Source organism: Zootoca vivipara, chromosome 2, assembly GCF_963506605.1.
Source record: "Zootoca vivipara chromosome 2, rZooViv1.1, whole genome shotgun sequence".
NCBI classification, from domain to species: domain Eukaryota; kingdom Metazoa; phylum Chordata; class Lepidosauria; order Squamata; family Lacertidae; genus Zootoca; species Zootoca vivipara.
The window spans coordinates 52,723,828-52,737,218 of NC_083277.1; the positions used below are offsets into that span (position 1 = coordinate 52,723,828).

At 46.2% G+C, this 13,391-nt stretch overlaps 1 protein-coding gene across 3 annotated transcripts in view; it reads right to left on the reverse strand.

Annotated features, from left to right (window-relative positions):
• Positions 1–201: 201 nt before the first annotated feature.
• RAD54L2 (RAD54 like 2) overlaps positions 202–13,391 on the reverse strand; it is a 63,844-nt gene continuing 50,654 nt past the window's right edge. For all 3 annotated transcript variants that reach the window (XM_035106070.2, XM_060271524.1, XM_035106072.2), the window contains 7 exons: positions 12,705–12,910; positions 12,326–12,501; positions 10,321–10,517; positions 9,397–9,593; positions 8,322–8,411; positions 7,677–7,769; positions 202–6,834 (listed from right to left, as the gene is read on the reverse strand). In XM_035106070.2, the coding sequence (XP_034961961.2) occupies positions 5,840–6,834; positions 7,677–7,769; positions 8,322–8,411; positions 9,397–9,593; positions 10,321–10,517; positions 12,326–12,501; positions 12,705–12,910 (1,954 nt within the window). In that variant the 3' untranslated portion in view covers positions 202–5,839. The remainder of the gene's footprint in view (positions 6,835–7,676; positions 7,770–8,321; positions 8,412–9,396; positions 9,594–10,320; positions 10,518–12,325; positions 12,502–12,704; positions 12,911–13,391) is intronic.

Sequence of the window (13,391 nt, forward strand, 5' to 3'; positions counted from 1 at the left end):
GAAACTAATAATAGAGGAACCCCAAGAAGCAATGCAGCTGTGGGCAGCTGTTAGTGGTCTTGTTTCAATACAGAGCAAAATAAGAAGAAAAATCCCCCCTCCTCTGCTAGCTTCTCCCATTCTTTGCTGATCCTCCCTGAACTGGCAGCACCCTCCCACCTCTCCTGAAAATCTGCTTTCTTGTTTGAGTTACCAGGAGCAGACATTCCCACAAAGACTAAACAGCCTTTCACTTGTAAATCAACAGGCTTGGCTTAATATGGTTTTGAAGTTAAAGAGGGGGGAATGCAAGAGGTTTTGTTATTATTTTTAATCTGTCAATGTTTAATTTCTCTGTTTAGTGGGTCCACAGACAATTTTTTCCCAGTTTAGTAACTGTACATCTATGGTAGCTAAAACAAGATTTCAGCACAAATACATGTATAATTTTACTGACTTGCCATATCTTCCCATGACCATTTGCACTGCTGTCATTTGATCCCGTAATTCCGATAAAAAAATATGAGCCGGCTTTGTTTACAACTAGCAATATGTCCGTCATGGTGAGAGAGGCAGAGAGGACGCCTGTATATTTGCAGGGATTCCTGGCGGCATTGTCTGGGGCTGCAGTCAGATTTTGTCTCCTCAAAACTCTACCTGAAACTGCAGCCCCTTTAACTTTGTCCCATAGAACACAACTCTAACCAACATTTCAGTGTATGGGTTGGGAACCTGGGGCTGTCAGCCTAATTTCTGGTGGGTTGGAGGAAGGGAAGGGATGGTGGGGGATGGGGGAGCCAAAACAGATGTAATGAAAGGAGCCATCTGCCAGCTATTGCTTTATACCTCTAGCAAGAGCAGTTGGTTGCTCCCCTGGCCTCACCCCCCCCCCATTTTGCTCTGGCCTACCCAAGTTTGGCACATGGCCCCCAACAAATTACTCCTGAGGGAATGTGGCCCTTAGCAGACAAAAAGGGGTTCCCCGCCCCTGCTTCAGGGTAATGAAAATGCAACTGGGCGATCCTTGGGCTCACGTTCTTCCCCTGACATGCCTGCTTTCACTTCCATTTTAAATTAACTACAGCTTTCTCTGTAGACCAAACTCAAGACAAATAAGCCATAGTTGTTGAGACAAGTCAGCTTCAAACCACAGTTTAAGAAGATGCCTTTTCTTAACATAATTAAGATAAAGTAGTTTAGCTTTCACTTATAATGCCAGAAGTGTGGTTTAATCTAATACAGAAGCAGAAGTTTCCCATGTCCTTATGGCTGTGCCAAAGTAGAGGGAAGTGCACGAACCCAAGGCCCGGTGTGTTCTGACCTCATTCCTCTTAGCTATGGGTTAGTGTTATTGCAAACAAAGTGATTGAACATCAAGTCTGTTCTCACCTGACAAATCCCATTCCAGTTCCATCTCTTGGTCGTATGAGAGTGTGACAAAGAGACAGCACCCAGAAATTAGTATACATGCATATACACACACATATAACCCTTACCATGGTTGTAGTTCAAGTCCCTCAATTCTATGCCCACAACAATTTAAAGCCATCCATTCATAGGCAGTATGTGTCCAAACAAAATCATGATCAGTTTAAAATTGTGGGCTGCCCGAAGCTGGAGCAAAACGGAGTGTGTACCATCAAGATCCAGGAAACATCACAGTTTAAGGTCACCTCTATCCCCATAGCATTTATTAAAGGGGTAAAGTTCCGTTCTGCATTACTCAAGACTTAATAGTGTTGCTCTAAAGCTGCTGAAGAAATGCTACGGTATATCTAAATCACCTTCCAATGAACAATATGGCCTAAAAAGGACAGTCCAGAGGCTCCTGGGATATGCACTTAGGGACTGTGTTAGCATCTGTAAAAAGCCGAACACCCCAAGTTTCCTTCCTCAATTCTTTTGTTGTCTGAAATTTTGCAGTGCAAGTCACACAGGGCCAAGCAGAGTCAACCAGGGTTAGCCTCAGGAACACAACCAATAACCAGCAAGAGAAAGAAATGTTACTGGGGATATGGGAGACAGGGACTGCCCAGGTCCTGTGGGTGGATTCAGAGATCTCTCTACAGCACAAAACTATAGGTGCTGCTTTATCCTGGGGATTACAGCTGCATCAAGGAAGGGACCTTTCTGATACTCTGCTAGGCTAAGTCACTAAGCCATTCTGACCCAGCTCTTGTCTCAAGCATTCTCTGCCCTTCACAGACAAGGCACAGCAGCTTTCCCTCTGTTGTCGGAAGCCACAGCTTCATAGGGGACGCTGAACACCTGGGAGACTTGAAGTATTTTGAGAAGGAGGGTGCACTGTGCCCTCTAGGAGCAACAAGGACGCAGAGTGGAAAAGTGTTCTCTTCATTCCCGTTGGCAACGGAATTCTCTCTCAGCAAGCGCTGGGGAATGAAAGTTTCAATCACTTGGAGACAAAGCCAGTATAACGCCCTACAGGTGGGAAAGAGACCCAGCTCAGGCACTTGCTGAAGTAGAGGCATCTGTCCCAACAAAGTACTTCTCTCCAAAGGTTACAGAAAGTGGTTGGTCTAACAGAAGGTATTAGGGGAGACAGGGAGGTGAAGTGGAGTTTGTCAGTCGTGCAAATACGTTCTCAAGCATTCCGCTAACATTAGAAGATTAGTGGAGAGAGAGAGAGAGAGAGAGAGAGAGAGAGAGAGAGAGAGAGAGAGAGAGAGAGAGAGAGAGAGAGAGAGAGAGAGAGAGAGAGAGAGAGAGAGAGAGAGATGTGCATAGACAGACAGATGTAACATTTTTATAGCTTTCTTAACCAAGTACAAAAGCCAGTTTTTTCAAAATAAGGTATTTTAAAACCTAAATAATCCATGTGATGCAACACTGCCATCCAGTGGCCAGAGTAGTAAATTACAGGTGTACACACCATTTTCTACAGCTAATAGCTACCTCCCATTCCTATTTAAAAGGTGGTTACAAGGCCTAGTTTACTTAATCCCAGATGTATCTATTCCCTCTATTACAGTGAGGATGTGCTAAAAACCTGCCTAGTCCAGTGACCCCTCCTGAGCCCTTTGTAAATTCTTCAAAAGGAACAAGAGAATCAGAAGGAAGCACTGTTTGAAGTAATGGACAGAGCGTATCAGCCTGTCCTGTCAAAATTCTTTACTCAGTTGAAATGAGGACAGGAGCTGACAAGATATCTCAGGTTATCATTAGCTATGCTGCCCCAAACCAACACACTGAAGACTGAGCCTGCCTGAAGCCTAAAGTAATGATATCTTTCTCCAAAAATGGTTTGGCTTCAGCAGCTCTAAAACCTTGCTGCTCAAGCAAGAACCCACCTTGCCTACCATCTGGTCCCCAAGTCCACTTATCGAGGGTTGCAAAAGACAGCTGAGTGAGTTTACAGTACAATCAGTGTCATCATATTTTGTATGAGGTGGACACATACAAATCACAAAAGGGCATGACTCACAGACGTACCATGGCCAAGTCTTTGGAGAAACGCGAATGGACACCATCAGTTAATTTGCTTTGTTATTTTTGTGGGGGGGTTGTGTTTGTTTGTTTTTTATTCCCATGGTGCATCCAAAGACAAGTTGTCCAGAAGTTTGCTCAGAACCCCTCGGTTTTCAACTCCTAGGATATGTTAAAGAAGAAAGCACTATTTTAATGTTTTTATTTTAAAATAATTAAAAGTAATTTGCATAGCTAACTGTAAATCTAAGGCTTCTACGAATGGTGAAGTCAGGTCTGACAGACAGTGTCCCATAAACAGAGAAAAGACAGGAAGCCCATCATTTCATGCTTTTTACGGTTCATACAAGCGCGCACACACACATACACAGAGAGAGCTTTCAGAACCAATATGTGGATCACCTAGCCACTACCTCTTGAACTGTGGGTCTTGGTAGACCTCAAACAGTGTGGACAAAGGCTGAATTCTCAAATTCTGTAGGATGGAGAGGTTTCCACATGAAGAGGGGGCAGTTTGAACCACCTAACAAAGTTAGGTGAGAATGGGGTTTCAACCACTATCCTGAAAAGGCTTCCTTAGCACAGGGGGCTGGCAACCCTCTCACTCATTCCCTGCCATGGACATGCAGTGCTTGCCCTCTTTCCCCTGGAATGGCAATTCTTTAAAAGCCTAAAGAGAGTACCTGGTTCCACTTTGTAAGAGAGACTCTGGGTACCATTCCACTGTCTCTGTTATATGTATCCCATCCCCCAGCAGAAAGACAGACACTGGTCTTTCTGCCTAAACCAAGGAACTCGCTCCTTTCATTAAGCCTGCTATGAGAGCTCACAGCTTCTCCTTTTACACCCTTGTGGCAGCATATAAACAGAGCAAGCATGGACCAGAGCCTAGTCACAGTGCAGAGGACATGCCTCTCCAATGGCTTGACTACTTTCTTACTCATGATCCACTTAAGTGGTGGGATCCTGCTTGCGTAACCAACCTCTCCAACAAACATGGAGGGCAAGTTTAACTGCTACTTAGTACAAGGGAGAATGCTAGACACCAAGCAGGGTTCCAGCTGACACTGAAGTAGCCATCTGCAGTGTTGATGCATGTTCAGCTGAAGAGGAACAAGGAATATAGGGGCTGTTAGATGTTTTATCAGCTGAACAAGTGTGTGACTGTGGGGGGGGGGGCGCTGTCTCTTGGTCCTGCGCACTGCCTCTGCTTTGGTCAAGCAGCCTATTCGCCATCCCCAATTCTTCCCCATGCAGACCATCCTGCTTTCTGTAGAGGCCATTGTTTACAGCAAGGAAAAAGCAGAAAAGGAAAGAGAATCCCAAAATAAATAGTTTGTTTTCGTTAAATAAATTAACAAATCTGTTCTGCAGAAGGAGAAGGTCAGTCGGATCAGTGTCAACAATTAACACAGGCAGCAGCAAGGCTCTCGAGCGCATCCCTTTTGTAAGACGTTCGACTTACTGTGGTCAACAGGAGCCTGACTGCTAAGCTTTCTTCTACTCGCTCCTCGGTAGTGGGTGGGGTGGCAGAGGGAGAGTAACCACTACAGAAAGCTAGAGAGGGACGTAGGAAAATCCTCGCAATTCCTCCACTGAGCACTACCTCACTAAAAGACTGGTACAAGTCCTAACCCAACCCTGCTGAAGAAGCCAGTGTGAAGCTGAGCCGACAAAGGTCCCTGCCTTCAAATGGATCTCGTGGGGAAGGCAGCAGGAGAGCTGCACCCCATCACCGATTCTCCCTTACTCCCGATACCACCTGATGAGGGCCTGGTGAGGACCACCAGACTCACCTGTCTTCAGCTTTCAGATGGATGAAAGACAAAACTGGTTTTCACATAGACCCTGCCCCACCCACACCCTCCCACTACACATTACATATTGCCTGCTCCTTCCAAACCCACCTCCCTCCCTCCATTAATAATGCTATTCATCATCATGTCTCCTAGGGTACAAACTCACCCCTATTTACTATGGGGTACTGAACTTTCACAGATAAGGCAGTTCGTGTTTGAGAGTTATTCCACAGACAGAGAGAGAGAGAGAGAAAACAACAAACCAGTGTCTCCAGCCTAACAAAGGGCACTGAAACGTAATGGCCGGTCTCCCTTTTGGACAACTCAGAGCACAGGAGGGAAAGTCAAGGAGGCACTCCTATGGTTTACAGTATTACTTCCCTCCTGCAACTCTCTTGCTTCCCCACTCTTGGGTGGGTGTCCATTCAATACAGTTCCCCATACAATGCAGACCTCGGACAACTAAAAAACGCCACCTTCCTTTCCAGTCTCCTCCTCCTCTGCTGTGTCCTGGATGGAAACCCTTGGCCCCAGAAAGGTCCAGTGAGGATTTTGTTTTTTTGTTTATTTATTTTTGCCTCCCGGCCGAGTTGAACTCTAACAAGAGACTAGGCCCCTTACTTCCCCGTGATCTCTATTACATCGTCATCTTTGTCCTCGTCCTCGTTGGAGCTGCAGCCCACCTCAGAGACCTCGTGGGTGTCAAACGGAGGCACCTGGGACCGAAGGAGGCCCCCAGCTGGATATCCTGAATGAGGGGACATGAAGCCAGGATAGGCAGACGCCATGCTCCTGGGAAGGCTGCTGGGCAGGACTGGGGATGGAAAAGGAGCAAACATCCTGGGCTCAGGCAGGAGTGACTGCGTGAAGGGCAGCGAGTAGTTGGAGAGCATCCCCGTCATGGAGGGGTTTAACATGAAAGAGGGGACGCTGGCGGTGGCTGAGGTAGCAGCAGAGGAACTAGCAGTGCCGGCTGTCAGCAGAGGGTCAGTAGTCACAGGAAACACCAGGTGGGGGTCTGAGAGCAAGCTAGGCAGCTGGTAATAGGAGGAGCCTGTGCTCATGTACAAGGAGTTGCCTGCTTGGGGAGGAAATGGGTGGGCTAGGTTGTGGTTTAAGGGAACAGAGGGCATGGTGAACCCACCAGAGACAGTGTACCCACTTTCATATGGCTGGACTGCTGTGGGCAGTGGCCGCTTCTTCTGCTGTCGATGGGCCTGCTCCTCTGGGCCGGAAGGTGACGTAGACTTGCGCTTGTTGCCTCTTAAGTCCAGCACGGAGTGGTTGTCCACGTGGTGGCTGGTGGCCGGCAGGGCTGAAGAGGATGAGGGAGCTGTACCACGAGTCCCTGCTCGCTGCTGCTCAGTTCCACGAGCTGCTAATGGGGCCGTGTTGTCTTTCCGGGCCGGGTGTCCGGGTGCCGCGTTAGTGCTAGGGGAGTTGTGTCTGGACTCACGGGCGGCAGCCGCCTCTGCATACTGTTGCAGTTCACTGATGATTTCGGGGCTGTCAGGGGAGAGCGGCCGAGTGAGCTCCTCTGTGTTGGGAAGCTTGGGCGAGGAGGCATTATGTCGGCCGTTGCTTGTGGATTCCAGAGATGGCCCTTGGGATCCTGTGAATGACAGAGGCACATCAGTAGATAAGGCCAGGGAAGTAACAAGAGGCAGAAGTAGGGTACTGGAAAAGATGGCCTGAGTCTGCCCTCTGCTTAAGATCAACCTGGGGAGATCTACTCTGCCCATCTTTTGCAGGAGTCTGAGAGGCATGAGAGGTACTTGAGAGACAGGCTTCTAGCATTGGCTCCAAGACTAGGCAGTAGTTTCCCCACGGCAATTTGCCAGGCCCCTTCTCATTTTTAGATATCTGTTTTAAAAAATGCTTGCTTTTTAAGATGTGATGTTTGACCTGCTAATTAGCAGCATTCTGCTATTTGAATGTCTAATGTCTGTATTTTGTTTTGGCTCTTAGTATTTCTTTATTTTAGGTGAAGAGCTGTGGCTCAGTAGTAGAGCATCTATTTTTCATCCAAAGGGTTCCACGTTCAATTCCTGGTGTCTCCAGGTAGGGCTGGGAGAGACCCTGTTTGAAACCCTGGAGAGCTGCTGCCAGCCAGAGTAGGGAATACTGACCTAGATAAACAAACTAGGGATAGCTCAGCTGGTAGAGCATAATCTTAGGGTTGTGGGTTCAAGCCTCACATTGGGCAAAAGACCCTGCATTGCAGCAGGTTAGACTAGATGATCCTAGTGCTCCCTTTCAGCTCTACAATTCTATGAATTGTCTGACTTAGTTTAAGGCAGCTTCCTAGGCTGACATTGTTTTCAGTGCCTGTAAGTTATTTCTGAGAGTTTGTTAAACCAAAAGAGAGGGTTATGAATAAATAGATTAAAACCCCCAAAGGATATCCTTAAAGAAAAGCTCAGTCAGACATCCTTGCCAGAATAAGCACCTTACCCGAGGCAACCATGCGATGATCATCACTGCCCTTTGGCTTGCCAGTGGTGCGAATAGCAAAGATTCGTCCATCGCTGGTCCGGATATATGTCCCTAAATGAGAGATGGGTGGAAGTTGTCAGAGGTAAGCCAGAAGAAAACTTATGACCAGCTGAATAGGGCGCCCTTCTGTTCAACATTACAGAAAATCACCTTCACTTTCTGCACTGCCTACACGTGCTAGACATTGCAAGTAAAGTTTTGAAAGGAAAGCTTTGCTCATCAACTTCCTACAAAGACACAGCATCAACACTCTCTTATTTCCTTGTTCAAATTCCAGGATAAAATTGTGACCCCCTGAGTGATATCACCATGTGTTAGACTAAACAGTCAATTATGAACAAAGGTCATGAGGAGCAAACTCTGTGTGTGCCTGACCCTGGTCAGTTTGAATGAGAGATAAGGGGTTTCTGAACTAGGGTTCAAAGGCATTTATTGCAGTAGTAGATTCCCTAACACCTCTGTAGGGACCTAGTTTGCCTTCTCTTCTTGCCTATCTATACAAAAACATAGCAGCCCCCTCACCAATCTCAAATCATAAAAGAAAAACTGAGAAATGGATACACATTTTATTTGCCCAGGAAAGGAAGGCTCTTTTTAATTTACCTTTAGTTCCACGGATAATGTGGATGCTCTCTCCAGCACTGATCCTTGCCTGCACGTCAGTGGAAGTGTTTGTACCCGGGATCACTATATCTGAAGTGGAGCAAACAGTACATATGTGACACATGATGTACATTTACAAAGGAAAATTCAGCCAGAAAATAAGTGAATAAATGTCTCCAAGCATCTGGCTCAGTTTTTGGACTGCAGCTCCCAATAGCCCCAGCTCACACAGGGCCACCAGTTAAACAAAAGCTGAAATGCACTCCGTAAAATTTGGAAGCAGTATTTATTTACTTTTCAAAATGAGTGCATGAGAAAAAACATTTACTTCTGGGGAGGAATACTCATAACCCTATACCTCTGGTCTTCAGCTGGTGGGTTGAGATCCACAAGCGAGTCACGCCGAGCAAGACTCGCCTAAGGGATATCGCAGCAGCGACATCGCCATCATTTTCTCTCTCTTTCCAGGGATTTTGTTTTGTTTTTAAGAGGAAGGTGGAAAAGCACACAGGCCTCTACAGTGGTACCTCGGGTTACAGACGCTTCAGGTTACGGACACTGCTAACCCAGTAGTACCTCAGGTTAATAACTTTGCTTCAGGATGAGAACAGAAATCGCATGGCGGCAGCGGGAGGCCCCATTAGCTAAAGTGGTACCTCAGGTTAAGAACACTTTCAGGTTAAGAACGGACCTCCAGAACGAATTAAGTTCTTAACCCGAGGTACCACTGTAGTACCTTTAATGGCTGTGCAAAAGATGGAATTTTCAAAAGGCAAATATTTTCTCTCGCTTGCATGCCAAGCAGCATCTGCCAAAATTCCATCTCCTCTGCAGCTATTAAAGGTACACAAGCCCTGGTATCCCTAGGGCAAAAATCAGAGATGGACATGCAGGTAGAACTAATCAAAAGCAGGCATATTAAAAGGCGGGTTAAGAACAGCTGTCTTATAAAGTCAGTTTTAACATCAGAGGATCAGCCTCCAACACATTTCACTTTAACGACCCCCTTTTGCAGCAACTTCCATTTCCAATAAAGCTGGACGGCCCCTTCCATTATCCACCCAAAGCATCTGACCTGTTGTGGTGACAATCTTCTGTACGAGGACACCAGCTCGCTGCAGGTAATTGATGGGAAAGTTGATGCCAGGATTGGAAACTGATGCTGATCCCATACTGCCCAACGGCACATGGCGCGGCATCATAGGAATGGGGGTGGACTGAACGGGACGTACGCTTGCCACCGGCCTCTCTTCACCTTTGAGGCTTGGTCGCCTGGGGGGGGGGGGGAGGAAGGAAGGAATCAGCACTTCACAGAAGCACAGAGCTTGAAGGGACTCAATAGCTTCTTACTACGACATGGGATCATCCACTCCATTGTCCAGCTAATGCCCTAACACCAGGAAAATGGCTACCCAGATTTTTTTGGACTACAGTTCCCATCATTCCTAACTGCTGGCTATGCTGGCTGGAGTTGATGGGAGTTGGAGTTCATTGTCATCTGAGGATCAAAGTCCCCCCCCCCAAAAAAAATCAATATGTGACACCATCATCATTTTAATAATCCACATGCAGAGAAAAAGGGCCTGCAGAGGAAATAATTCCAGATTATGGAGTTACATGAGTATTTATGACATAGGCTGAGTCCCCAACCACATATTAAATCCCACAATTTCTGGGGGTGCTCCATAAGCAGTTTTGGTATTTGACTTGTTGCAAGAAATGCAACGAGAAATCAGTATCAAGGTATCCCGAAAATCTCAGGGGGAAAGTGTGCCTTATTGCTCAGTCTATATGATGTGTGTATGTAGCCATCTGTACTTTGAATACTGCCTGCCCCTGCGGTTTAATCTGATTTCCCCCAGTCATCTCCAATTGTTCACAGCTACCGGGAACTTCTTTGTCCCATGTTCTAAGAGCCAGAAAGAAGCAGGGGCTGGGGCAGATCAGAACTTGCCATTCGCCTTGAACGTGACATGCAGAAAGGAAAGGGTTTACCCACCAGTTCCTCTGACTGAAGGCAGGTATGTTTGTCAGGCTCTGGTCAGTGGCTGGGTAATACTGAGCGTAGGATGGACGGGTGTATGGGACGGATGCACGTTTCTCTTCCTCGTAGCTCTTCTTGGCTGCTTTCTTCTCTGCCTTGGTGAGCTTGTGTTCTTTACGGTCAATCAGCAGCGACTCATGCTCAAAAGGCTCCTGTGGTAACAACAACGGGAAGTAGCATTTTAAGAACTTTTTTTTTTTACCAAAAAGTACCACAAAAACACAAGGTGAAAGAATGGCAGCAACCTACCCTTCTGTTATAGGATACCAGTAACCTATCCAAAAGGTAAAAGTAAAGGACCCCTGACATTTAAGTCCAGTCGCAGACGACTCTGGGGTTGCAGCGCTCATCTCGCTTTACAGGCCGAGGGAGCCAACGTTTGTCCGCAGACAGCTTCCGGGTCATGTGGCCAGCATGACTAAGCCGCTTCTGGCGAAACCAGAGCAGTGCATGGAAACACCGTTGACCTTCCCGCCACAGCGGTACCTATTTATCTACAGTGGTACCTCGACTTACGAAGTACTTGACTTCCGTATTTTTTGAGTTACGAGCGGCAAAAACAGCCATGCGCTTACTTTTTTTCAACCTCCAAGGGGAAATCGCGGCGCTTTTAGATGTGGTTTCCTCGACTTACAAAGTTTTAGATGGGGTTTACTCCACTTGCGAATGTTTCCCGGTTTACTCAACTTGCGAATGTTTCCGTTACTGGGTTTTGTTTTTAAAGGGGAAGCCGCTTTTTCAACTTCCGAAATTTTTGACCTATGAAGGCACCTTCAGAACGGATTATCTTCGTAAGTTGAGGTACCACTTTTTGACGTGCTTTCGAACTGCTAGGTGGGCAGGAGCTGGGACCAAGCAATGGGAGCTCACCCTGTTGCAGGGATTCAAACTGCCGACCTTCTGATTGGCAAGCCCAAGGCTCAGTGGTTTAGACCACAGCATCACCCACGTCTCTTTCGTAACCTATCCATCTTCATATGAAAAAACTGGGAGCCAATAGGCTTTATTTAATATAAGTGGTATTTTACCCTCCCTGCAAAGGCTAGGAGCATTTGGTTGGGTCCTGGAAAGACTGCAACTGCTTTGCTCTTCCTCTGGTTATTCTTATTCTGCTGCTGCCCTATGTGGTTTGGCTTAGCACATCATCCAAACCCAGGCTTGGTGTTTTGCTCTCTCCAGATGAATTATGAGCTGTAACACCACAGGAGAAGTATGTTATGAGCATGTGATGCTAGCCTAGCAACTAAAATCATGTACCAGTACTTCAAATTACAGTAGTACCTCTGGTTACGTAACCCTCTGGTTACATAAACTTCAGGATGCAAAAGCGGCAAGCCCGGAAGTATTTGACCGGGTTTGGCTGCGCGCGCATGCGCAGAAGCGGTCCTCAGGTTGTGGAAACCTCAGGATCCGACCGGACCTCTGGAACGGATCCCATCTGCAACCAGAGGTACCACTGTATAGTAAAATTAAGGCTTGGGGCAGCTCGTTTCCTCAGAGTGTGTAATATCTATTGCATTATTGTGAAATGCAGCCTCTGATTGTCAAGTGCTGGTGATTTAAAAGGACCAAGTTCTTGTTATGGCAAGGAGAAAGAGGTTCACGTTATCTGCAGAAAACACAGGAAATGCCTGTTTGCCTGGAGAGAGCTAAACCTCAAGGCCAAGTTCAGATTACACACTAAGCCAACCCATGACTTATATCAGCACAACACAGCAGCAAAATGACCAGGAAGGAGCAAAACAGCTACTATCTCCTCTCCAGGAACCTGCAATTGGATTTATTTGCGCTATGCTATAGTTTGGCTTAGTGTTACATGTAAACAAGATTGCGTCAACAGCAGGCTTTCTCGAGATGAGAACCATGTAGCTTTGACGCCTTGAAGTTATTGACAAGCAGATGGGTCAGGGTTGCAAAATAAAGATTAGGGAAATGGTGGATTCCCCCCTTCCCTCCTAACCTTGGTGATGAGGTGAGGGTACTTGAGACAGGCCAGCTGTAAGACAGATTCCATGATCTTGTTTGGGCTGAATGAACGCTGGACAGCTTCGGGTTCCTCTTCCACAAAGTGTAGCAAGTTCTCCACCTCTCTCCGGGTAAAGTTCAACACCGGATTCAAGTCATCCACAACACGATCTAAATAAAACATGCATAGATCCAACATGAGGAGGAACTGCTGCTCTTGTTGGCATTTGGACCTCCAGGAACATTCCTTGAGTGGTGACATACGTAAGGGCAGGCACTTGCAAACACCAGAAGAAAGCAGAAAAACAGAAAACAACCGGGAACCCATTTCAGACAGGGGTGATCTGGTGGAGACATGTGAAGATTTGACCCACCTGACATCCCTTGTTTGGAGATCTGGCGGTCATAAATTTTCTTCTCCAGGGTGAAATCGGAAACTAATCGATAGATGTGGCAAGGCTTCTTCTGCCCATAACGATACACCCGACATACTGCCTGGGCATCATGGCATGGATTCCAGGAGGCATCAAATACTATCACCCTGTTTGCACCGATCAGATTCACACCCAAACATCCAGCACTAAAAATATATAAAATATTTATTCATTTGTCGCCTTTTTTATATCCTGCATTTCAGGATGCAAATCTTTCTTCTTCTTTTTGAAAATAATAGAATTATTTGATTTTACAAGTGTGGAGTTATAACAATACCAAATAAATATCAACACTGAGAGATTTCTCTAACTCTCTAGACTTCCCTCGATCCCCTCCTTGGGTCTTATTGTCAACATTTTCAACTGCATATTATTTCATAACCCATATTTTAAATCTGTCCATATTGTCCATAGTACTTGTCTACATTACAAGTGTTATTAAAACCCTGCTAATGTTTTCATGTGCTTACAGTGGTCTCCTAAATAAATTATATTTTCCCCCCTATTCAGGATGCAAATCTTTCTAATGCAGCTTACAAGTTACAATGATGCAAAAATCATTAATAAATATCCTGACCAAACTATCAAAACGTAAGTCATCTAGGATGCTCCCCGCAGAGCTGCTGG